We start from the raw sequence: 23,263 nt of genomic DNA, 5'->3' as shown, positions 1-23,263 counted from the left end.
CTAGGTACACTAGAAATGATACAAAGCTAACTTTTAAGTAACTTTTTAGCAATATATAATAGCTTGTTTTAAGTAAATAATTCCTTAACATTGATGAAAAGTACTAGTTCTACCGACAGACTAGTTTATTTATAACAAGGCATAGTATGGATTAACTTTTCATTTCCAGTTTCGGATAAGTTTAGATTTAAAAAAATGCCTAACGTATTCTCACCTTGTGAATTTTTAACTTGCGTGGCAGTGCGACACTCAGAGTTGTTGTCTAAAGTGTCGAGAAGGAGCGCAACAGATTTACCTTCACAAGTGAAGCATTACAGCTTTTTCTGTACTGTATTTTCTGGACAATAAGTTGCTACTTTTCTTTCATGCTTTGAATGCCGCATAAAATGTGCAGCACAAGCTCAAGAGCGAAGAGCGACAATGAAAGAGAGACTGAAGTGTGATGCTGTTCGATCCTGACACTTAAGAAGACGACGTTAGTCGCAGAAGGAAGATGAAGATTATAAGTTATCCTGGTAAGCTACTGCATTTTTCTTTTAAGCAGCCGTCTTACAGGTACTGTTTAAAAAAAAAAAGCATTTATGGTACGTATTTGTGTATGTTATTTCATTAAAAGTTGTTTCAACATGGCTGCCAGTGGCTAATGGACAAGTGCTGCCATATATGTGTTGATTTCAATGCAAAATATGATGTGGAACATCTGGTTTCATGCTGAGGTTAAATTGCACACAGGTGACTGTTTATTAATTAGAAAACTTCTGAAGGGACTTTGTTACAATTTACTGAAGACATCAGAGTTACACAAATGCACTTTTATAAATGTGTACCTGTGAAGAAAATGTATAATTATCCATCCACTTCAGATATGCACTGCTTTGTGTTGGTCAGTCATGTAAAATCAAAACAAAATACAGTGAAATTATTGCTGAAGATAGTTTATACTGTAGCACCAAACATTTAATAAAGACACACTTAACACTAAAGATAGCATGAAAATAACCAAAAACAACAAAATTTAAGGCCTCAGCTTGAACTATTAAGGATATTTTCAAAAACAGAAACCTTTGTTTGCTCAGCTTTGGTCCACAAACAGGAACACCCATTGGTTCTGCTGTTGGTAACAATGACAGTTGGACTTTTGTTTATTTTCACCACACAATGTTTTCAACACATATTAGAAGTTTTCATGTCAGAACAAAGTGAGGTAGCTATGAAAAAAAAAAAAAAAAAGTTGCTTTGTTGTGAAATCAGGAAGTGATGGTGGGCGACTGGCAAATATCTCAGTTTTTCTCACAGTAAAACTGTTTCTGTGTGAATGAGAGGTGCAAACAGCAGCATTTTAAAAATAATTTTACCTTTAAATGTTAAAATGTGTAGAAATCCTGTATTCTTGGTTTAAACAGCAAACTGAGATTCGACTACGAAGCAAATATCCCGTCTGCATTTTCCCTCTGTTGAGGTTTTAAAACGTCATGGCAGATCTCCTGTTTCCACCCCCGGCTGCTGTTTCAGGCCACCTCCGATGGATCCCAGCAGAACCTCTGACCACAGTCCAGAGCCGACAGCCGGTCCATATCCGGGTCGCTCAGGGCGAAGTCGAACACCTCGGCGTTCCGGAGTATTCGCTCTGGATTTGAGGATTTGGGAAGAACCGGGACGCCCTGCTGTACCGCCCAGCGTAACAAAACCTGGTAACAAAAGGAAAAAAATTAAAAATACTGGCACTGAAACAGTAGCTGCATTTAAATTATAAATGTGCACAAATCTTTGTCTATATTCTGCTAATGTTGAAAAAACACAATTTTACAATCGCGTAATGTTTCTGTTAAATGATTAAAATCGCATCTTGTTCAAACTTATCGCTTGTTCAAGGGATAAGTAATTAAAACCATGGTAGCTGAAGATGTAAACGGTTACATGAGATTTTTTATTCATCAGCCACGGCGCTAGTGCTCATCATGCATCAGCCATGAGAGGAGGTTTTGGCGTTTATTCAGGCTTTGGAGCGTCAAACCCCTCAAGCTTGGGTTCGGCTACATTTGCGACATTTTGGGGAAACTATTGTCGGTCATTTTACAGAAGAGCTACGGATTCAAAACGTTCAAATGACACACGACTTTTTATGAACTGTGCGATGCAGTGAGAGCTCTGGAGGAGCCGGGATCACATTGTTTAAAACAAAAGCAAACCATCATCCTGCTACAAGTCATAACATCCAGCTGTTAATCATGTGACTCGTGTGATGAGAAAACGTGTTTCCGTTTCACTTCTGTGACATACATCTATGGCGACGTGGCTGAAAAATAAAATCTCATCCCAGCTCAAAAAACGCTTTTATCAAAAAATTGAGTTTTTTCAAAATTGGCGTGTATCCGTTGAGCAAATTTATTTTTGTAATTTCAAATTGTGCAGCTTCATGTTTAATGGAGACACAGTTAGTGACGTGTACCTGTGCAGGTGTGCGTTTGGAGTTCTTTGCCACCTCCAGGATCACCGGGTCAGTGAGCAGCTCTCCTTTCCCTAAAGATGAGTACGCTTGAAAACAGACACCAAACTCCTTACACAGACTCCTCAGTTCAGGCTGGCAGAGCCGCGGGTGAAACTCCACCTGCAGGAAGCAAAGATTCAGAAATAAACCAGAAACACTGCAAAAATACCAAATATTATTGAGTTTTTTGGTCTACATATTTGAAATGAGACAAAACTAACTTAGAAGTAACTTTTCAGCAACAAATGTTAGCTTGTTTTAAGTAAATAATTCCTTAATATTGAAAAAGTACTAATGTGAAGTAGAACAAGACATTGTCCCCCAATTATAATATCCGTAAATAACAGCCTAAGCCATTTCTTAACAGAAAATTACTTTGGCTGTTATTTTATCAAGGTGACTGGAAAAATATCTTGTTCTACTGGTAGATAATTTCACTTCTCACAAGTACTTTGTTCTCTGCTACTACAGTCTGTCGTGAATGCTAAGGCTAGTTAGCATGGCCACCGATGATGGCGGATCAAAGGTTTTACTGTAATGGTAATTTGTTTCTCTATTCCTAGCACATTTAGCAGCGCGTTCATGACGATGACTAACAGCGCTAAGCCCCTCCTCCTGACTCTGATTGGGTGTTTTTGGTCGGGAGCTGTGCATTTCTTGAAACTGTGATAGTAGCTCAGCAAAGAGGTGGAGGAGATGATTTTTTCACTTATCTGTCTCATATTATGCTGTCATGACATGGTGACAGTTCCAACAAATATGTAAAAAAGTTGTTTTTGTTTTTTTTTTAAATAAAAGTTACATAACGCAGCTTTAATACTCAAACCAAAATGGGTTATCAACAGAACGTTGATCCTTGAAATATTAAGGTGCTGGAATGGCCTAGTCAAAGTTCAGAACTCAATCCTGGTTTGAAATGCTGCAGTGAGAACTTGGGAGAGCTGAACGATGTAAGAGACACAGTCATGCAGAAATCCACTGTGATTAAACAAGATAATGCGCAATGTAAGACTACCTGTAAGACTGCAGGAGGGACTTTACAGCTTTGCATCAGAGCTTTCATGTGTGCTGGTGTGTAGTTGGAGACTCCAATGGCTCTCAGCTTCCCCTGACCATGCAGCTCCTCCAGACTAGCCCAACTCTGAGCTCGGTTACCTGGAATCAAACGTTACATCATCCTGTTACACAAAACCTGCATCTATATTTTAGGGAGCAAACATGAGAGGTCAGTGTTATTCAGCACATAATCCACTAATTCTTCAGCAAATAAAAAACACTTTAACCACTGAGATATTAGTTCATATTATATTGAAGTAAAATGAGAGCTGATCTCCAGCGTAAAATCTTAATTACAAGAGTTAAGAGTAAAAATGTGTCGGTGAAACACTAAAAACAACCACTATGAAGAATCTATAAGAGCCACAAGTTAATCCTGATATAAATTGAAGAAGTTCTTTTTCTTTTTGGAGTCTCAAGGTTTTGCTAATTGGACCTTTGTGATTAAAAATGTCTACATCAGTGAGGCTTTATTGGTCAAGTCAAATCAAGTTTATTTATAGCGCACATTTGGTAACACTTTATTGAAGACTGACATCACACTGTCATAAACATGACGTAACATCTGTCATGAACGTGAAGGAGTCTTTATGAACGTTTGACAGTTGTCATGAAGTGTCATTCGGTAAATAATGACACTTTTAATGTAAAGTTGCTCTAAAAGTTGCATTGAAAGTCCATTAAAAATGCCAACTTTGCATAAAATTATCATAATTTACAAAATCATGCAAAGTTGGCACTTTTAATGCAACTTTTAGAGCAACTTTGAATTAAAAGTTTCATTATTTACCAAATGACAGTTCCTGACAACTGTCATAAACATTCATAAAGACTCCTTCATGTTCTTGACAGGTGATATGTCATGTTTATGACAGTGTCATGTCAGTCTTATGCACACCCCTTCAAATAAAGTGTTAGCGCACATTTCAGCAACAAGGCAGTTCAAAGTGATTTACATCATAAAAACATAACGCAGCAACCAATTATGAAACAAGCAGAAAACATTAAGTTTTGTCAAATGCCATAGTCAAAATCATTAAGCAAATGAACATTGATCAATAGAAATAGTCAATGGCAACTCTAATCAAATGGGTTTTTAACCTTGATTTAAAGAAACCCGGTGTCTGATGCCAATACAAGAAAACAATCACAAATAGTCAATCTCTACTCTAAGAAACATTTATGTCTAACACCAAACACTCAGAAACACATACAACAAGTTTACCTGTGCAAAAATGAAGAAGCTGTGCTCTAGTAGTAATTTGTGTTGGACTAGCACATAGAATCCCTATAAAATATTTTAAAGTTGGTGGTTGCAATGTGACAAAAGTTGAGGGAGTCAGAGTGGAAGGAAAAGCATTGAAATGAAAGTGCTATTTTTCCAAGGAAAACAATCATACGGTCTGTCCTGTACCTGGGTTGCGGTCATCAGCTACCTGCAGTCCTTGAGTACCAGGCCAATGGATCAGGTAGAGATCAATGTACTCCAAGTCCAGCTCGGACAAACTGTGGAGGGCCCCGTCCATCGCCTTCACACCTTGATCCTTAGGGCCCAGCTTACTGCAGCAAAACATAGAGGAAAGGACATTACACACAATGTAAACAATTAACTACAGAAGAAAAAAAATATCCACCTGGTTATGAACACATCCTCTCTAGTCAAGCCATGTTTTGGAAGAAGTTCTCTCAGAGCTTTGCCTAAGTCAGCTTCATTGCGATAGACTGCTGCACTGTCGAAGGATCTGTATCCAGCAGCCAGAGCAGCATCCACAGCCTGATAAACATCTGCAGGGCCACAGAGCTTGTAGGTCCCCAGACCCAGCAGAGGCATCTGAAGCCCGGCGTTTAGGGCAACAGAATGGGAAGACATCTGGTGCTGAAAACCCAGCTCTGTCAATGATGCAGAAACACATGGGGCATGGCAATTAAACACTAGGATAAAATGGTGCGAAATAACATTAAAGCATTGTAAATGTAAGAGGTTTAGCAAAGTTTAAAAACTGAACTTAAATCTATTAACACCATTCAATAATGACAGCTAAATGATCGGTATAAGCTTAAAATTGTCATAAACATCACAGTTTTAACTACTCTGCGTTGAACGAATTTAAGATAAAATAACATAAACCCTAAACTATTCACTTTTAACAAGGAGCAGCAGAAAATGTCAACTAAACAATAAAAATCTACCTTGCACAACGATGACAACGTGCAAAAAAACTTCCTGTTATCAGCTGGCAGTCATGTGACACACAATTGGGCGGTTTTTTGCCGTCACCATAGTGACATCTGCCCTGGCGCCGCTGATTGGATGAAGACGAAACCAATCAGAGCAGCGCAACTGAGTTAGAGGCGGAAATAAAGTCACGAGAAACGGGTTTGATTGACGGGCAGGTTGTTAACCGTTGACGTCCTGCCGCCTGCTGGAGACTGAAGTCGCAACAGAGAAGACGAATTTAACGACGCCATTTTTCTGCTGCTATTACGGTAATTAGAAGACAGTTAGAATGGGAGTTTATTTACAAAACTACTTGATAACAAGTTGAACAATTCTCTTAAAAATGCGTTAAAAGTTTCAAAGCTGTTTGTACGTTATCTAATTTCAGTTACGGCAGGTCAGAGATGGCGCTGCGGCCCTTTTCTTTCCCATCCCCAGAAACTCGCTTCTTTACAGCTGATAGTTTAATCTACAAGTTCAAGATTAGAGGAGGAAACAGCTTCAGGCAAGGCAGATATTCATGTTATTACATTATTCTCGCATCCTTTCGGAGGTTTGAGGGAAAATCACAGCCTCTTAACAGAAGGGAAAGAAACTCTGGTTTCTGTTTGTTTACTCAGAGCCAGAGCTTCAAATATTCTGTCAGTTATCCAGATGTGTGTTTTCTAATTTCTTTTTGTAAATGTCATCATTATTTACTTATGTCCTCACCGTATATCGAAAATATACACGCATTTTCTGATACTTAACCACTTCAATGGCAATTTTAGTCATTAACTACTTCTTTCTTTCTTTTTTAAGTTTACCCACGTAATTTTCTATCTTGCTAGGTTTGAGTTGGACTTTTATTTATTTACAAATGATCAGAAATTCTAAATCTGATCATTTAAATTATTTTCATGCAAAACACTTAAAAAATATCAAATGCTATTTTTTATTCTCCAATCAGATATTTTCAAATTAGATTTTGTTTTTATTATTTATTTATTTATTTATTTATTTTAGTTTATTTTATTTCGGGTGTAGTACTTGAGCTTCGCAGTCTAAAAAGGAGGCAGTAATCTTGTTTAGGGTGTCAATATTGACTTTTTTTTTCTTGTGTTTTTATTGACCTGAGTCTGTTATTAAAGTTATTTGTATTTATGATGTAATTTTTTTATACTCAGTGAAGATGAGGTTTTGCAAGAAGGAAGCTTTGATCAAGAAATAGAGGTAATTACTGAGGCTTTGTCATTGCCAGTTAAAACAGTTTGTTTTTCCATCTGTGTACATTTATTTTTCTTACCCTGTCTCATATTTTGTGCTTTAAGGAAATTGTCAGAGCGGTCCTTGGCAACTTGGACTACCTCCAGCCCTTCTCCACTGAACATTTCATCGTTTTTCCTTGTATCCTTTCCTTTGGTTTATTTGTCCATCATTGTCTTAATCTGAACCACCCCCCATTTAGCCAGTGTTTGGTCTGTTAACCTGAAATTGGCTCATCAACAGTTACATGGGTCTTCCTTTGTATAAAACTTGTGATTTTGGTCTGCTGTTTGCATCTACTGTAGGAAACTACCTAAAAAAATACAGAGTTTCTATAGTCTCAAAGACTATTTGGTATGGAATTGGATTAAAGTAGTTTCCAGAAACTGGAAAAGAAAATAAAGTATGAAAATATTTTATTTTCAGATTTTGTTCCTTGTTACATTATCAACATGATAATTATGAGAACTTCAAAAAGTAAATTCCCTCTGGTGGTTTTTAAATAAAAGTTGTGTTCAAAAAGTGTTTAAATTAAAATTCAAAAATACTTTATTAATCCCAAAGGTAAATTAAATAGATAGTTAAAAATTAATTAATTAATTAAATAAATAAACAATTGAACTATTTACATTAAATAGTTGCGTTCATCCTAGCAGCTCTCCATGTACCAATCTGGACATCCGACCTTCTGTCCGTCTGTTTGAAGAAGTCCAACCTCCTGCTTGGAATATGTTAGTCAATAATTATTGCACTTAAAACAGTCCTTTGTGGTGCGAGTATTGCACACAGTGATACTGTCAGCCATCCATCACCTAAATGTTTTCTTGACTTCGCCTTCCAGACAAAAAGAACTGGGGGAAAGTGTGCAAACACGATGCAAAGAAGCTGTCATTCTACCCCTTTGCTATCATCCTCTACCTGGAGAAGAACACGTTCAGAGGTGAGGATGGATGCAGCATCTGTTCGATAAGCAGACGGTATCACCGGGGTCTCCTTGAACTAAGGTTTATTTATCCGCTAGTGGAGCTTCAGAGCAATTAAGACGAAGATGAAGAAGTGATCACAAGCTTTTTTAGGCAAGCTGAATGTGATAAAGAGCAAATAAAACATCCTCTAATGTGGAAATATTTATCTTGTTTCAGGGACTCAAAGAGAGAAGGTGAGTTATTCATTCTTATCCCCTAAACACAAATTGTAAAGCCTAAGTATAGCCTTTGTAAAGCCTTTTTTGTGTGCTATTCATGCAAAATCATTTCTGTTTTTAGGTTTTGTGTAATACTGAAGCTATGTACCATGATGTAAGTTTATATGTAAAAAAGAGCTGTTAACGTGTTTTGTATTTTTATTTTAGACAAAGGAAATGCAGCTCATTCCCACTTTTTCTGATGAGCCAAGGCCAAAGCGCAGTCGTGGGGACTCACCACTAGAGGACGCTATTATTAAACGATTAATGAAAGACATGGAGGCTGAAAGCAGTAAATCAGTGCCTGGGTGAGTACCTGAAGATGAGTTATATTTAAATGTGGAAATACGTCCTACACCTTTAGAGTCACACAAGCTTCAAGTTGGTTTAGCAAATTAGTCTTTGTTAGGGTTTGGTATACTATTGATAATGCAGGGTGATTCTTTATTTGCGGCAACATTTCGGCTTCAGGATATTTGAAAAAAAAAAGTATTAATGTTTTAAGTTTTAAATATTGTGTTACAACACTGACATGTTTAACAATAAGAAATTAATGGGCAAGCTCAGGATTGGATAAATTAATAATGACGTGTTTTTTTTTTCACCATTGTCTCTGAATGTGTTCCACCCTGTTATGAACATTTACATATAGACCACAAATATTTTGAAATAATCATTTATGTCTGTATTGTAAAGAAAAAACTGTTTTTTCTTTACTGATTATTACTGACAGCATAGAAAATATTGGTAATTTAAAAACTTATACCAATATGTGCGTTTATTGGTCTTCAATTCCCAACATGGCACAGAAAAATTCACAGTACTTAATGTTTCTGTAACAATATTTAATAAAAACATGTGTGGAATGGAACATCACATGGTGGATTGTCCCATAACAGGGTGGAAAATTAATGTCTTCGATTCTAAAATCTGACGATTTTCATCATTGGTTGCAGGATTGCCTATTTCAAGTCAAAGTATAGGCAGAGTATTTGTCCTGGCTCTATTTGGGAAAACAGGTGATATCCTTGTAGTGGATTTTCCCATGACAGGTACTCATTGTTCCCCTCACAGGAGTCAATGGGGGTACCAAGTGAAATGAAAACAGACAAATGGCAAAGACATCTGATAATACCTCAGACTACTCTGCAACTCTATTCCATCATCTGACATTTTTTTTTATTTTACTTAAAATTATTACTTTTCACCCTAATTTCCACCATGTTTGGTACATGAACCTAACAGGGTGGAACTTTTCTAACTAATCTTCCTGCACCTATTTATGTGGTGAACATGTAGCTAGATAATCTTCAACAGAATAACAAACCTTTAATGAGTAAATCTAATATAATGTTTTTTTAAATTCACTGAATAAAATTTTTTCACAATCTATCCTAACAGGGTGGAACTTTTCACTTCAAAACCAATTGATGTCACTTACATTAAATGGTTTTTATGGAATTTTAGACTTTTTGAAGGCAAAAAGGAAACATCCTAACAGGGTGGAAAGTTAGTACTGGGACATGTATAATATGAAGAAAATATCAAATGAGAAAAATAGTTTTAACAGATTCAATTGCATATTAAAATAACGTTTAGTCCAGTCAATCAACTTATTGAAGAAAAACTTAAAAAATATATATTTTATAGCTTAAACTTCATGAGGAAGTCTATTACACTGCACTGTGGACGCCATGAAATGGAGCATGTTGGTCACCAAAAAGGTGTGTAAAGAACAAAATAATATTTAAAAGGCATTTTATTTATATTTAAATAATGGCAAACATCTAAATATATAATTAAAATACTTTGTTATAAATATTTGGCACATTTTACAAAAAATAATTGTAAGCAAAACATGGGGACATGGAATGCTGCTGCCGCAAAAAAAGAATCACCCTGCACAGCCTTTTTTTTTGGTATAACAATAAAAGAGTTTCATATTTATATATATAAGACATGTTTAGCTAACAATTTCTGTATCAGAAGCGTGTAAAGTCAGTTATATCAGCGCTATAATTTGTTTAGCATTCCTGCAATCATCTCAAGCTTTATTCAACAAAACAAAGTTCTTCTACAGCTCAAGTTATTTGAGTTTCTTTAGCAGATTTTACTCTTAAAAATCAGATAATTTAAACTTGAGACAAGGCAAACATCCTATCAGAATGTAGCTTTTTTTCCCCCTAAGTATTGCCCCATTTCCACCTGTAAATTGTGTTCTGTGGATGTCATTCCAACACAACTCAGCCTGTCACATTCTCAGACCAACTTGCACACATGCAAGTCTAATCATATTTTATTTAACACTTATTTGCGTTTCTGGAGTTACCTGGTTGATTGTGTCGAGTTGCTGAGTTTGCAGCAACTTCTCTGTTTTACAGAAGGAAATCTCCACTATGTGCAGCAACCTGCTGTGACAAACTGGGGTTGTATACAGCTGAAAAGACACAAAGAACAGGAAAAAACAAAGAAGTGTTTAGTCTGGATTACTTTCTAACGGAAATGAAAGGCAATTTTTGTATTATAGCTCCACAATAAACACAGAACTAAGCCCCCAGTCAACCCAAACTTTTCTTGTTTTTATTCATTTTCGGCTCCTGTGAAGCACTCTGTGCTATTTAAATGAAGTGACTTTACCAACCCCCACGCTACAGATACTTTTGTCTTTTCACATCATACCAGGTGAGATCACAGCGGCTCATATTGCTGTGATTACTGAATCAAAGAGGCGTAGATTACAGTACTGATCCGGGACTGATCTCTGTGTCGCAACCCTCACTCAAGCTGTCCAAATGGATTCAGTGCTTTCAATACAAGCAAAGTCGTTGCAAATTATCCTCAAGGTTTTTTATCTATATCGGGTTCAACAGATTTCTCAGATTAGGTGGACGATGGACTGAGCTGCTGCTGTACGTTACACAAACCCTGGATTAGCCCTTACAGTTAATAGTGGTTACGGGTTTATTGCTGAGTAAATATAGTTGCATGTTTCAGCAGCTATAAAAACTAATAATGAACAAAAATGCAATGACATAGAGCCAAATTTGATCCTACTTTTAGATAGGTTTACAGTGCTGGATTCTCAGTTTGTGCCATGTCAGAGATCGAAAAACCACTCAACTATAAAAATATAATAAAAAAGTAAACATTCATATTTGGGTTTATGCATTACTTAAGCTTCCCACTCTTTTATAACACCAGAACAGCATGCTGGTTAACCCTACATCACCAAACAGCATCTCAAAGGCATCGGTACACTCATTCATTGTAATTATCACAGTTTTACTCACACACGAACGCGCTTCAGCAGTTCTCGCAGATACGAAGAGACGAGAGGCGAGCGGGCGCCACATCAATCATTCTGACAGTCCGATCAGTGGGGCGTAAACGATTATTTCGATTGTGCATGCACACATGAAAAAGGTTTTTTCCTGACTTCAGATTGTATTTCACTTATATAAACAGAATCCTCTCTACGCTTGATGAGCAGACGCTCAGATGCACAAACTGTGTAAACATCCTAAAACACAGAAGGGCCGCGAGCATCAGCAGCACTTCTCTGGTATCCTTTGAGCTGTTCTCACAGATTAAAACGCAGACGTGAGTTTAAGCTACAATAACAGTACATCAGTGCAGCATCTACAGCTGTCAGTGTTCAGCTCTCAATGGTTTCTTACAACCTGCTTCACAGCTTTGTCTTTATGTCTGAGTGTGTGTCTACATGATGGCCTGCAGCGAGGATTTGTTTTTTTGTGCTTAACCAAAGGTGGAAAAAGAAAAAAAAAAAGTACTCAAGTAAAAATACAGTTACTTTGATATTTTTTCTTAAGTAGAGTAAAGTTACTAGTGTGGTTTAAATTAAAGTAAAAAGTACCTCACTAAAATTTTGCTTCAAATAAAAGTTACTTTTTATGAGCAGAAGAAAGTTCTGCTCGTGGATTTTAGAAAAGGAAAAAAGAACAAACTGGAGTTATGTTTAATTTTAATTGAACATAAATGCATAAATATTTTCTGTTGTCAGCTGTCTTTGGGGTTCTCAGAATTACATTAATTAAAAATGATCCATTTAAATGTGAAATTCCTTATTCGATCTAGGCATAATTTAATGTAAAAATAAAATACAAATGAATAAAATCATAACAAAAAATTATATGAATATTTATTCTAAAAATTTGGTAAGAACATTTTTATTTATTTTATTTATAAAGCACTTTTCACACACATTTTTGGTGATTTTATATACCAAAAACCATCGTTAAGTTATACAAAGAATGATAAAAAGCACAAGAAACGTAATAAAATCATGGCATTAAAGCTTGAGAAAGAGTTTTCAGTTTTTTAAAATTCTCTCTTGTTGTGTCTTGCTTCATATAAAAACATTACTGTAATTATCCTTGATATAATTCCCATATGACGACAGTAAAATAAGGTGTTTTACAATACCTTATTACCTTATACAAAGGTTAGTGTTGCGTCTGTATTGCAGGACGGTGGACTTGGAGCATCAGCACACAGTGAAGGAGGCAGTGCAGGATTCAGCAACTACTGAAGAGGTGAAGCTTTTTATTGAAGGGGATTTATTGTGCAAAATTCACATTTTGCATAATTTTATGCTTCCATTTGGGTTTGAACTGCTTCTAAAAAAGTGCTTGAGGAAAACACCCAGCTGTATTTCTGGCAGTAAATTAATGTCTTTTGTGTCTGAAAAATGAGCCATTTCAAAAACCTCTTGGATGTAACAACACAAATCAGAAGGCCCTGTGTTGTTACCTAGCAACCCCAGCTTGTATTACTTAGCAACCTAAGCTGAGCTCCAGCATGTTTGGTCAGCTAGTTTTAATGCTATATGTGCTGGACAATGGCAACTGAAAAAGACCCAATGCATTCTTGTTGGTGGTGCAGGAGGCTCCACTTCTGCTTTTCAAAGATGTACGGTTGTGTAGTTGCACATCTGTTTGCAGCCATTTTCATGTGCGAGTGTAAACATTGAGTTGCGCCAGCAGTAGCTTATTAGAATTTAAAGTGACAGGATGCCCTAAAACAGCTCATTCTGAAATTAGCTCAAAATAGGCAGAACTGACCAAATAAAATCTCCTTATCTGAGAACCATTTTGTTCAAAAATTTATTAAACACGTTTTGTATAGCCCTTACTTTTTCAAGGAAGCATAATACCCTTAATCTCAAATTAAAGTTATTTTAATGTATATACTTTCAAATACTCATCTGTTAGTTTCATTCTCAGATCCCTTTTCAATGTCTTATCTAATCCATTTAGATGTAAAAATAGAAGCACATGTAGCATCACCGTCTTCCTTACTGCCTCAGGTTAGCTGCACTGACAGATGGGATAACGAGGGCGATTATGGCTAATAATGGCATTACATCAGGTTGTATGAGTAAATGTGTGATTATGTGACGTGAGCGTTTCTGCTGATTGTGCTTCAGTTTGATTAGCAACTAAGTCCCCAAATTACCCTCCTCCGCTGCCGTCATGCCCTCGGCCTTTTGTCTCACCTGATCCTTTGTTCTTCCACTCGTCCACTTTGACTTTCTTCTCCCTTTCCTTTGCTTAGTTTGTTCTTAACATTTGGTGCAGGTGGAAAAAAAACTGTCAGTGGCGGTGCAAGTCTTCGAGCTTTTAGAAGGGTTCAGTTTGGACAGCATGTTCTGTACAAAGTGTGCCCTTCTCTCACGAAGCTCATCATGACACGTGTGATGAGTATTTTCATGGAGCTTCCCATTTATCAGGGTTCCTGGAGGTTGGTTAATGTATTTTACAGGTTTGGATAAGAACAGGAGTAGGCTTGTCACAATAACACATTTTGTTGGAAGATAAATTGCCCCAGAAGTGAATGTGATAAATGTGAATTTTGTTGTTTTGAGACCATTTCCAAGTAATGTAATGGTAATGGTATAATGATGCAAGAACACACTGTCGAAGGTCAATAGACTTTGGAAGTTGAGGACATTTTAGATATCCACAATAAACCAACAGTAACAACAAATAAAATGAATTATTACGTCTCTGTAAACAAAATTGTCCTTCAAAAATGGGGCCAACTGAGACGAAAACACTACACGGAAACTGTTATCATCCAGTTTTTGGTAGAAAGAGCGAGACAAAAGAGAAAAATTATAATGCAAATGGAAGTGAAGTTTAATTTATCACTTGATGGAGAATGAGAGCGTATAAGGAAATAATTTTATTTTCTGACTTAGTCGTATGAGATTTGGTGATATTGAAACATAACGATATTCCTCGTCGAGGTGACTGCTGTTATATGAACAGCAGTCACTGTTCATATAACAGCAGTCATGATGACCTGAGCTAGCTGAGGTCATCATGGCTTCCCCTGATGAAGTTGTAATGGAAGATGCCCCAATTACTCTTAAATAATTAGTTTTGGGGTTTCTAGTTGGGACAATAAATAGTGATAGAGTAACTGATAAAACAAACAATATGTTAGCACTGCAAGTTCAGACATTGAAAGAGGCAGGGGACGTTGCTATATTAGTAATTTGTTATATAAAATTTACAACAACATTGAATTTCCTTTTAATATACTGTAAAAAACCAAAAGGTGTACCACTCCCCCATTTATGGCATGTTAATCTTTTGTTTTTATTTTTATTTTTTATGTGAAGTAGAAAGGTGTGCCAACTGAGAACAGAATACGGTTCAACGATATGGGTGAAAAACGTATCATGATACAAGTGTTTCATATAGGTCAATATTGATAATTATTGATTAGTTCTTGTTTTAAATATCCAAAATATGGCCAGACTGGTGGCGTGGCATTTCTTGTTTTATCCAGTTTTCTCTTGAGGTGTTGTACTCATTTCCTTTTTTCACTCCACTTTTTTTAATTTTATTTTTAAACAGTTAGGCTCGTTGGTTAAACCTTAAACTTCTGCTGCGCATGTTACTCAACAGGTTGTTGCTAGGTAACCATAGAATGAGTGGGTTGCTAGGCAACCAAATAGTGAGTGAGTTACTTGGTTCCACCAGCCTAACTTAGCTGGAGGTTGAGCAGCTAATACCTTTCATCTGCCTACATCTCCCAGAATGCTGTGCGGTTCATGGTTCGGAGTTTAAATTATCGACCATTCAATCAGATTTATCTTCTTTTGATACTGACGGGATATATTGTTATTGATTTATTGCCCAGTCCTAGAATAGGTGGTTCTTCAACTGCTTAATGAGTTTGATTTCTTCTGCAGCCTCAGATGACACAGTTCACAGCAGAGAAGAACACGACGCCTGAGAAACCAGGGATTCTCAAGCAGCTCATCAGGTCGGTCAGAAAATTAGACGATAAATAAAGGGCATTAGACATCAACAGCTTGTGACAAGTTTCATAAGCTGCTGACCTACTGTATGTAGTTTTTTAATTCAACTTCCAACATTACTGGAGTCTGGTAGGCAACCGATGCTCCTCCTGTAATCACACCACAGCTTTTCCAGTCTGTTTTTCCTTAACCCATAAACATACAATATATTTGGAGAAAAACTAAAAAGCCATGGCTGTTCAGCACACTCACACCTATGATGGTTATGTCACCAAGCTTCGTTGACTTTCATGCCCAAAGCTGAAGCAAGAGCTGAATTGTACTGTAGAAGCTCAAGAAAGAAGTTGTGAGAGATTACACAGTGATGGGGAAATCCAGTTATTATCTGCAGACTTTTTAATATTCCCCTGACAAGTCTGATGAGACAGACGCCAGATGTCCCCAGGCACATTTAGGCCTGACAAGCCCATGTGTGGCGTAAGCTTGCAGTTCGCAATAGCTGCAGTATGAAAAAATTAACTTTTTATGGCCATACTGACTTTTCAATTTGTATTCTTCTCTCTCTCCTTTTTGCAGAAAGGTCTTCCCTTTCATCTTCAGACCTCCTGAAGATTAAACAGGTGATTTTTAGAAATGTACTACTGCACAATACTTTACTCAGATTAAGTTCATTTATGCTAAAAGCTTAAATAAAAGCATTTAAAACTGGAACACTGTCATGGAAGTGGGACCCAAAATGATTGAAGCTTGTTTAATTTTAGTGCAACAGAAAAACCAAACCACACCGAAACAATGAATGATAGCCTGCTTAAATAAGAAGGCAGCTGAATTGGGAGAAACCATTACAGGGGATACACAACTGAAAAATGATCAACAAAACAAGAATATTTCCTTTAAACGCATAGCTAATTAAGCATTTACAAAACAAGACAAACAGAATATATTTTAATTCCAATAATTACTCAACATAGAAACACGCCTCTAATCCACTCCCTGGTGGTGCAGACCCAGAACTAATAACTGTGCACAATCCACCTGGGGAACGTTTTACCTGTGCACACCTGCTGGGAGAGAAAAATGGCAGAGGTGAGTATTCACAACAACTTGAACTGTCATATTTTACTTCCTTAATGTTTTAATTTTATGTAATTATGGCTTAAACAAAATTAAATGATCAATTTTCCCTTTTTACAGAACATGCTACGATGAGGCCTATTAAAGAATCCAGACCAAGAAGCCAAATAACCAAATTATAATCTGTTTATTGTTTACCTGTGCTGTCTTTCATTAACAGTTCATTAGCTATAAATATAAGAACAGTTCATTGTTACAAAAACAACATCACAACGAGTAGTAGATGCAGAGTAGGCAAATATTTATATAAAGGAAGTAGGTAGTGCATTATTTTGTTTAATTTGCCATTTCCAACAGCCTTTGTTTAATTTACAGATATTATTTACAAATGGTCATTTAAGTTCAGATTTAAAATAAATACATTTTCTACATTCCTTTGGTCTCTTGTTTTGTATAATGGTTATTGCAATAAGAAATATCCTCAGTATTTGACCATTTTATGTGATTTGTACTGATTTATTCTACCAAGTTAGCAGAGAGGTGAGCAAATAAAGTAACAAACTAACTAATGGTGCCACGCCTGATATTTGTGATGTCGAAACATGTGGGCCACATTTACCACATTCAGAGTACATGCAGGCCACCTTTTTTCCCCAATAAAAAAAAAAATATTTATTTTACTTGTTCTGCCTTAAATTAACATGCAGTATTTTAATTAAGCAACAACTGATTCTGATTTTAGTAGGAAAGGGATTTGTAAATCATTGTGCCTCTGAAATATAAAAACAATCTGGCAAATTAGTTTTTTATTTAAAGAAAAGCATAAGGTTAAAAAATATAATATTTTTTTTTTGTCTATAATTATGATTTCTTTAGAGCGAACTAGTATCCAAGTCTTTATTTTAGTAAATGTTGCTGGAGGTTTGTGTTTTCACTTCCCATTGACCTAAAGAAAAGGAGCAAATTAAGAGAAACATAATAAAAAGACTAAAAACCTTTTGTATTCAACAACATTTCCCATTTTACTGTAAAGAACTCCCTCTAAAAAATTTAAACTGTGTCTTTCTGCATATAACATCCAGATGCAGACAGACGTTTAGATACTAGATGTGTGTCTCATGTCAAAGGTCATGCAGAATCATTCTGATGGACACACTTGGGACACTGCTGTTCCAGGCTTTGTAAATGTTCAGTTTTTACACTTTTGTCACTTTTTTCCAAGAAAAGATTCCTTACAGAACATGACCGACAAATGCAATAAAAGTGAAACAAGAACACAAAAACATTTTTCATCCAGCAACTAAGTAGAACTTGAGATGCATTCAGTGCTAATTTTCTTCAGGATTTTAGAGTTTAGTCAACAGGAGTCCTGCTAAGTTTAGACAAGTCTTCAGAGACACATTATTCAGTCATAAGCATGACTCTGTTCATTTTATTCAGGTGTGTTTATCCAGGGACAACTCAAAGTTTCAGGAAGGCGGCCATCTTGCTTTTGATGATTAAAGACAAATTAGGGACAAAAATGTAAAACATTTTCAATTCGATGAGTTAGGCATATTTTGTCTATTCAAAGCATGGCTAGAAGTGGAAAAGTTTCTGCTGAAGTAGTTTTGTTTTTAACTCTGTAAACTATAATCTGCTTTTTATGCGGTGGATTGTTGGAATGCAGCATTTTGTCCTGAAGTGATGAAATGTCAGTAGCGGGATTTGCGGCACATGTCGCAGCGACACGCCTTCGCCGTCAGGATCTCGATTTCGTCGTAGTGCCGACCGCGCGGGCAGTCCAGGCGAACTTTGACCTGGAAAACACAGAATATCCACGGGCTGTGAGCAAAACTTTGCTCGCCAAACAGTTTTTACACGGCTAAGAATAAATTTTAAATACAAATGACCTGTGAAGGATCGTTAATGACCACAAACGGCCAAAAAGATTTGAGCAAAGTGTTCTTAGCTTCATGAGAACACTCTGATAAGAGAAGCATTCTCTGTACACGCTGAAACTAACAAATGTGTTGATGGCTACTTATTATTTGCTCCATTTACTTCTGAAGTCAGAACTTAAAACATAAAACCCAGTTTAAGTTCAAACCGTTCCAAATTTGAAAACCAGTGGGGTTGGTAAATAAGGATGATTTATTTCATACCTTACAGTCCGATAGACTTGGTTTGAACTTATTACCTGAAATTTGTCTCTTAAATACTTTAAGGCAAAGTAATTAAATTTCAATTCATTTCATTTTATGTATATAGTGGCAAATTACAACATGTCATTGGGAGGCATCCATCATTTTACATTTTAAAGATATTGTTCAAAAAGTTTCCGTAGGTCATCAGAAGTCATCATTAATACCTTCAAAGTAAAAAGCAGCACAAACAAAATGTTTTGCTGCACAAACGTAGCTGAGTCGTTTGACACCAAATTGGTTTAATTTAGTAAATATGAGTGTGAGGTTGGTTGACCTCTGGAAGCTTTTTTATGAATATTTTTTTAATTATAGCGGCACAAATAAATTTTTTTTACTGTACAAACGTAGCACAAACATTTGATGCCATTTTGTTAAATGTTGGTAATATGGGGGGGGCCTAGTTGACCTTTTAACCTCTAAACTTTCACTCATATCTTCAAAGCAAACGCAGCACAAACACATTTTTTTGCTGCACTAACATAGTTGGATTGACTGGTACCAACTTTGTCTGATTTGTAGAAGGTAGGGTTTGGTTGACCTTTCATGACCTCTGGAAACATTTTATATTTTTAGAATGATAGAGGCACAAAAGAACATTTTTGCTGCACAAACGTAGCACAAATGTTTGACAATTTTGTAGACTTGAAGAAGATACTGCTAAGGAACTTTATTTATTTTACTTTAAATTGAAAACCTAAATATTTATCCTTTAACCAATCACCCGGAGCAAAATGTAGGCTGATTTTTTATTTTGTTTGTTACTCTCACAGGAGACAACATCCTGAAAAGGTCCATTTCCCTTTGTAGTACAGTTTTAAAATCTGTATCTTGATGGTGGTGCCTTCAAAACTTGGTATTTACAGGTCCAAAAAGTTCAAGAACCACTGATCTAGACTCAGAAAACAAAGAAAACCGCACCTTGGCGTCCTTGCTGATGGTGCAGCAGCGTGAAGCGGAGGTGATGTTGTGTGTGAAGTTTGAGGCCACCAGAACCGAGTATCGGGACGGGAAAGCGCTGGACTCACAGTAGCCCACGCAGGCGTACACCAGATGGGTCCCTTTGCAGGTGCCACGACGGTCGCTGCGGATCGTCACGTTGATGGCTGGAAGGAAGGAGGAACTGGACTCAGCAGATCAACTTAGAGAGGTTTGAGATTTTCCTTACTGTACTAGTTCTTAAAACTAGCTTTTTTAAAGATGCATTTATTTTGGAAATAGAAGGTTTCCTTGTTAGTTTAACAAGTTGTGAAGATTTATAACCTCTACCTGAACTGAATCACTACTTTACGTAACTGCAGGTATGTTTTCAACATACAAATCCAGTAATTTCACAATTTATTTCTCTCTTTTTTCCCCCAACAAAGTTAACTTTTTTTTTTTTTTTTGCCAGATGTTGTAGTGCAAAGCCATTTGCTACTTTTGCTATATTGAAACTCACGGTATAGGTGGCATCCTGGGGTTTGTTTCTCTTTGCTCCACCCCAGAGAGAAGAGCAGCAGCAGCGACATCAGGGCCAGCAGGCAGATGTGTGAGATGCTCTGCAACATCTGGGCCGATCAGACAAAACGGTACGTTAAACATTGCTGGAATCCTACAGTCATTAAGCTCAGTGAATTAAAGAAGCTCATGTTTTATTTGCTTATTTAATTGAGTCAAAATTTTTAATTGCTTGTTTTGTGGCTTTGTTTGTTTTACCTGAACAGGTCTCTCTTGTAAATGAGATATTGTATCTCATTGAGACAACATGTATAAATAAATAAATCATTTATCTGGGTTCTTTGACTTTCAATTTAAACAAGTGAAGGCCTCTCTAAATTAATTAAAGTGTCTTTTGTTTTGCTTTTGGGCTGACGAAACCAAATTTACACATGGAGGGATTTATTTTCTTTCTTTCTTTCTTTTTTTTACCTCACTTTAATGTATTTAGCAGTCAGTTTATGCGTCTTCTTGACTACTGAAAGTCTTTATTCTACAGTATGAGGATTTTCCATGTAGGAATTCTATGTTAATATCTCATTTGTGAGTTATCCAAAGTTTTATATCTTTTTCTTTTGAATAAACGCACCACAAAAACAGGTCAAACATGGTTTTTCTATCCCTACTTTAAAACATAAACATGACAGAAACTTTCTGTAAGAAGGAAAGAAACACCCAAACTATTTGGACTATTTTTGAGGTTTTTTCACAGGTAAAATTGCCATCTGACAGTTTTAATCGTCGTCAGTCTGAATGGTTCATGTGTAGTCCCGTCTCCACCGAAAGATGTTACACAGACAAACATGAGCATGTTAACACATTGATTTTCAACCTATTTTCTGCACATTTGTTATCGCTGCGACCAAATACAAAATATGCCGGGATTTATTTGCAAATTTATTGAGAGGTAACCCAAAAGAAAATATTTCCCCCATGTCTCCTAGGGGCTCCAATAAAAAGTTTCTTATCCTCTTCTGCTCAATTTTCCCCTCAAATTAAAGCCTCCCCCCTTCCTCTGAGGTGATTTCCCCTCCTGCAGGACTGAATAATGTGAATAATAACAGCCCTGTCTGTGTCTTTCCAGTCTGCCTCATCGAACAGTTACCTGCTGATACATGCACATACACAACTTCATCACGTTCTCCGCCTCTCCCTCTCGCTGCACGGAGCGTTAATGCTATACTGTGAAATCGTTTTCTTCATGAACGTCAGTCCAGATGTGATATGTACACATGCTGAGTGACACCCGGCCCCCTCCTGACTCACACACTCCCACACGTGTGCAAACAAAGCTAAACTTTTCCTGGGACTTTGGTGATCCTGACCTCTGCCCTCCGCTTTGCCAGCTTTTTCCAGGTTTGTGAATCAGCGCCGTGGCGGCAGCAGAAAGACCCCGCTGGGACTCAATTAGGACCGTAGGAACGACCACAGTAACAGGTCAGCACTGAGGCTGAGTATTTACGTTTGAGGCTTTGTGTCAGCTGATGGCGAAGGGGAAAACCCTGTTTTTTCCTCTTATGTGGGGTTTCCACTCCAGAAGGTTTGTTCTTTCTCGCTTTGGGGGCATCCGTTAGGGAGGCTCCAATAATAACGATACAATCAAAACGTTTCCTCTGTCATAACTAATTACCTATAAATGTTTTTGTCAAGGCTTTAAAAATTGGCACTGAACAGGGTATTTAATGTATCTATAGTTAAGGCCTCAAAATGTCTTAAATTAAATTAAAGATGTAAGTTGGCCTTAAATACTTTAATCACAGGCTGTGCTGCTTGATCTTGTATATCTATTTGGGTTTTTTTTCCTCGCAGGACTTTACTGTCAGAAAAAAGTGTGCAGATGTGTGCAGACATCTTGTCTGCACACATCTGTCACAAAAGTCACAAAACCGCTTAAAGTTTTGTGACTTTAAGCGGTTGAGGCTACCGCTAGCTGGCTAGCTGTTTTACATCTATAGTGAGTAAATGCAAATTTTTTGGCCAGTTTTGAGGACAAAGTTCATTTATATCACTGCCTCATGTCTGTTGCCATCCTTTACAAGGCCAGTTGCATTTTGTACTCCCCAAAAACTTTTAGTTTTGGCACTACCTGGATTAGGAGCCCCAACTGTCCCCCATATTGGCATCAAAATGTCTTAGAAAAACTTAAATTTGACCTTGTGAAACTTGCAGAAATGCTGCTGGATAGAATGATCAATTTTGCACAGAAAAACAGCAGACGGTACTCTTCAAAAATCCTTCAAAATATAAATAATAATGTATAACCTTTAATTAACAGTTCAAGTTAAAACCACAAGCTTTAATGTGTTTTATTGAAAGTGGTGCATTAATGTTGTGGCATTTTTGCCACAACATTAATGCCACAACAAAAATGTGGCATTTTTTTACTGAGAAAAAAATGCCTGATTCTGAGAAGCATCAGAACATCTCAGTGTTTAATCATCATCTAATGTGGGAAGAGTGTTTCCCAATTGCAAACCTACCAAGACAGGGCCAACTGGACAACATTAATCAGAAAAGCAGCCAAGAGGCTTGTGGTGACTCTGGAGGAGCTGCAGAGACCCACGGCTCAGTGGGGAGAATAATGACCCAGTCAAAGTCTAGACTTAAACTTAATTTTGAATCTTCTGTATTTCTGGAAAACTGAATTTCTCAGATTCTCCTCGTCTAATCTGACTGAGCTTGAGCTGTTTAACAAAGAAGAACGGGCGGACATTTCAGTCCAAAGCTGACAGAAACATAAAGGCCCTAAAGGACTTAAAAACAGTTTTACAAAGTATCAACTCAGGGGCGCTGGATTCAGATGCTCACCAGACGCTTTCAATTTTTTTATTTGTAGTCAAGAGTAAAAACCCATAAACTGAAGCTTGTCAGAGTTGAAAACATGTAATCCTTCAGGGGCTGTGAATACTTTTGCAAGACTCTGTGTATCTGTTGTAGAAAATTTCTTTCAGTAAATTTTACTCTCATATCATGCTGGATAATATGGGCTAAAAATAAAATCTTTGATTTTTTTTCCACACCAGATCTGATTTTTATTTTTTTTTCT

At 36.8% G+C, this 23,263-nt stretch overlaps 3 protein-coding genes across 5 annotated transcripts; 1 reads left to right on the top strand and 2 right to left on the bottom strand.

Annotated features, from left to right (window-relative positions):
• Positions 1–704: 704 nt before the first annotated feature.
• On the bottom strand, positions 705–5,811 carry LOC103153622 (glyoxal reductase). Of its 2 annotated transcripts, XM_016662052.1 has the most exons (6): positions 5,735–5,811; positions 5,179–5,434; positions 4,959–5,104; positions 3,504–3,643; positions 2,450–2,608; positions 705–1,688 (listed from the first exon to the last, which is right to left on the bottom strand). In XM_016662052.1, the coding sequence occupies exons 2-6, from the start codon at positions 5,412–5,414 to the stop codon at positions 1,509–1,511; spliced, it is 861 nt and encodes a 286-aa protein (XP_016517538.1). In that variant the 5' UTR covers positions 5,415–5,434; positions 5,735–5,811; the 3' UTR covers positions 705–1,508. The 2 variants fall into 2 exon arrangements, with proteins under 2 accessions (XP_016517538.1, XP_016517539.1); XM_016662053.1 differs by lacking the exon at positions 5,735–5,811 and having other exon boundaries at positions 5,179–5,712.
• Positions 5,812–5,918: 107 nt separating this feature from the next.
• majin (membrane anchored junction protein) lies at positions 5,919–16,989 on the top strand. Of its 2 annotated transcripts, none has more exons than XM_016662055.1 (12): positions 5,919–6,031; positions 6,151–6,267; positions 6,929–6,974; positions 7,073–7,148; positions 7,849–7,947; positions 8,150–8,166; positions 8,365–8,498; positions 12,677–12,743; positions 15,413–15,486; positions 16,058–16,101; positions 16,487–16,567; positions 16,676–16,989. In XM_016662055.1, the coding sequence occupies exons 2-10, from the start codon at positions 6,167–6,169 to the stop codon at positions 16,095–16,097; spliced, it is 654 nt and encodes a 217-aa protein (XP_016517541.1). In that variant the 5' UTR covers positions 5,919–6,031; positions 6,151–6,166; the 3' UTR covers positions 16,098–16,101; positions 16,487–16,567; positions 16,676–16,989. The 2 variants fall into 2 exon arrangements, with proteins under 2 accessions (XP_016517541.1, XP_016517540.1); XM_016662054.1 differs by having other exon boundaries at positions 5,920–6,031; positions 16,453–16,567.
• Positions 16,990–17,782: 793 nt separating this feature from the next.
• On the bottom strand, positions 17,783–20,553 carry gpha2 (glycoprotein hormone subunit alpha 2). Its single transcript, XM_007574610.2, has 3 exons — positions 20,180–20,553; positions 19,660–19,844; positions 17,783–18,354 (listed from the first exon to the last, which is right to left on the bottom strand). The coding sequence occupies exons 1-3, from the start codon at positions 20,286–20,288 to the stop codon at positions 18,250–18,252; spliced, it is 399 nt and encodes a 132-aa protein (XP_007574672.1). The 5' UTR covers positions 20,289–20,553; the 3' UTR covers positions 17,783–18,249.
• Positions 20,554–23,263: the final 2,710 nt, after the last annotated feature.

Source organism: Poecilia formosa, unplaced genomic scaffold, assembly GCF_000485575.1.
Source record: "Poecilia formosa unplaced genomic scaffold, Poecilia_formosa-5.1.2 Scaffold357, whole genome shotgun sequence".
Classification (NCBI taxonomy): Eukaryota; Metazoa; Chordata; class Actinopteri; order Cyprinodontiformes; family Poeciliidae; genus Poecilia; species Poecilia formosa.
This window is presented reverse-complemented; position numbering and strand designations above follow the sequence as displayed.

Excerpts from the sequence above, each read along its gene's own strand:
- LOC103153622 (XM_016662052.1), bottom strand. The coding sequence starts at position 5,414 with ATGTCTTCCCATTCTGTTGCCCTAAACGCCGGGCTTCAGATGCCTCTG. Across the intron at positions 2,609-3,503 it reads TCCCTCCTGCAGTCTTACAG|GTGGAGTTTCACCCGCGGCT; the intron begins GTAGTCTTACAT and ends TGCTTCCTGCAG. Across the intron at positions 1,689-2,449 it reads CCAAACGCACACCTGCACAG|GTTTTGTTACGCTGGGCGGT; the intron begins GTACACGTCACT and ends TTTTGTTACCAG.
- majin (XM_016662055.1), top strand. The coding sequence starts at position 6,167 with ATGGCGCTGCGGCCCTTTTCTTTCCCATCCCCAGAAACTCGCTTCTTT. Across the intron at positions 6,268-6,928 it reads AGAGGAGGAAACAGCTTCAG|TGAAGATGAGGTTTTGCAAG; the intron begins GCAAGGCAGATA and ends TTTTATACTCAG. Across the intron at positions 8,499-12,676 it reads AGCAGTAAATCAGTGCCTGG|GACGGTGGACTTGGAGCATC; the intron begins GTGAGTACCTGA and ends TCTGTATTGCAG.
- gpha2 (XM_007574610.2), bottom strand. The coding sequence starts at position 20,288 with ATGTTGCAGAGCATCTCACACATCTGCCTGCTGGCCCTGATGTCGCTG. Across the intron at positions 19,845-20,179 it reads CCCAGGATGCCACCTATACC|CCATCAACGTGACGATCCGC; the intron begins GTGAGTTTCAAT and ends CCTTCCTTCCAG. Across the intron at positions 18,355-19,659 it reads CCATCAGCAAGGACGCCAAG|GTCAAAGTTCGCCTGGACTG; the intron begins GTGCGGTTTTCT and ends TGTGTTTTCCAG.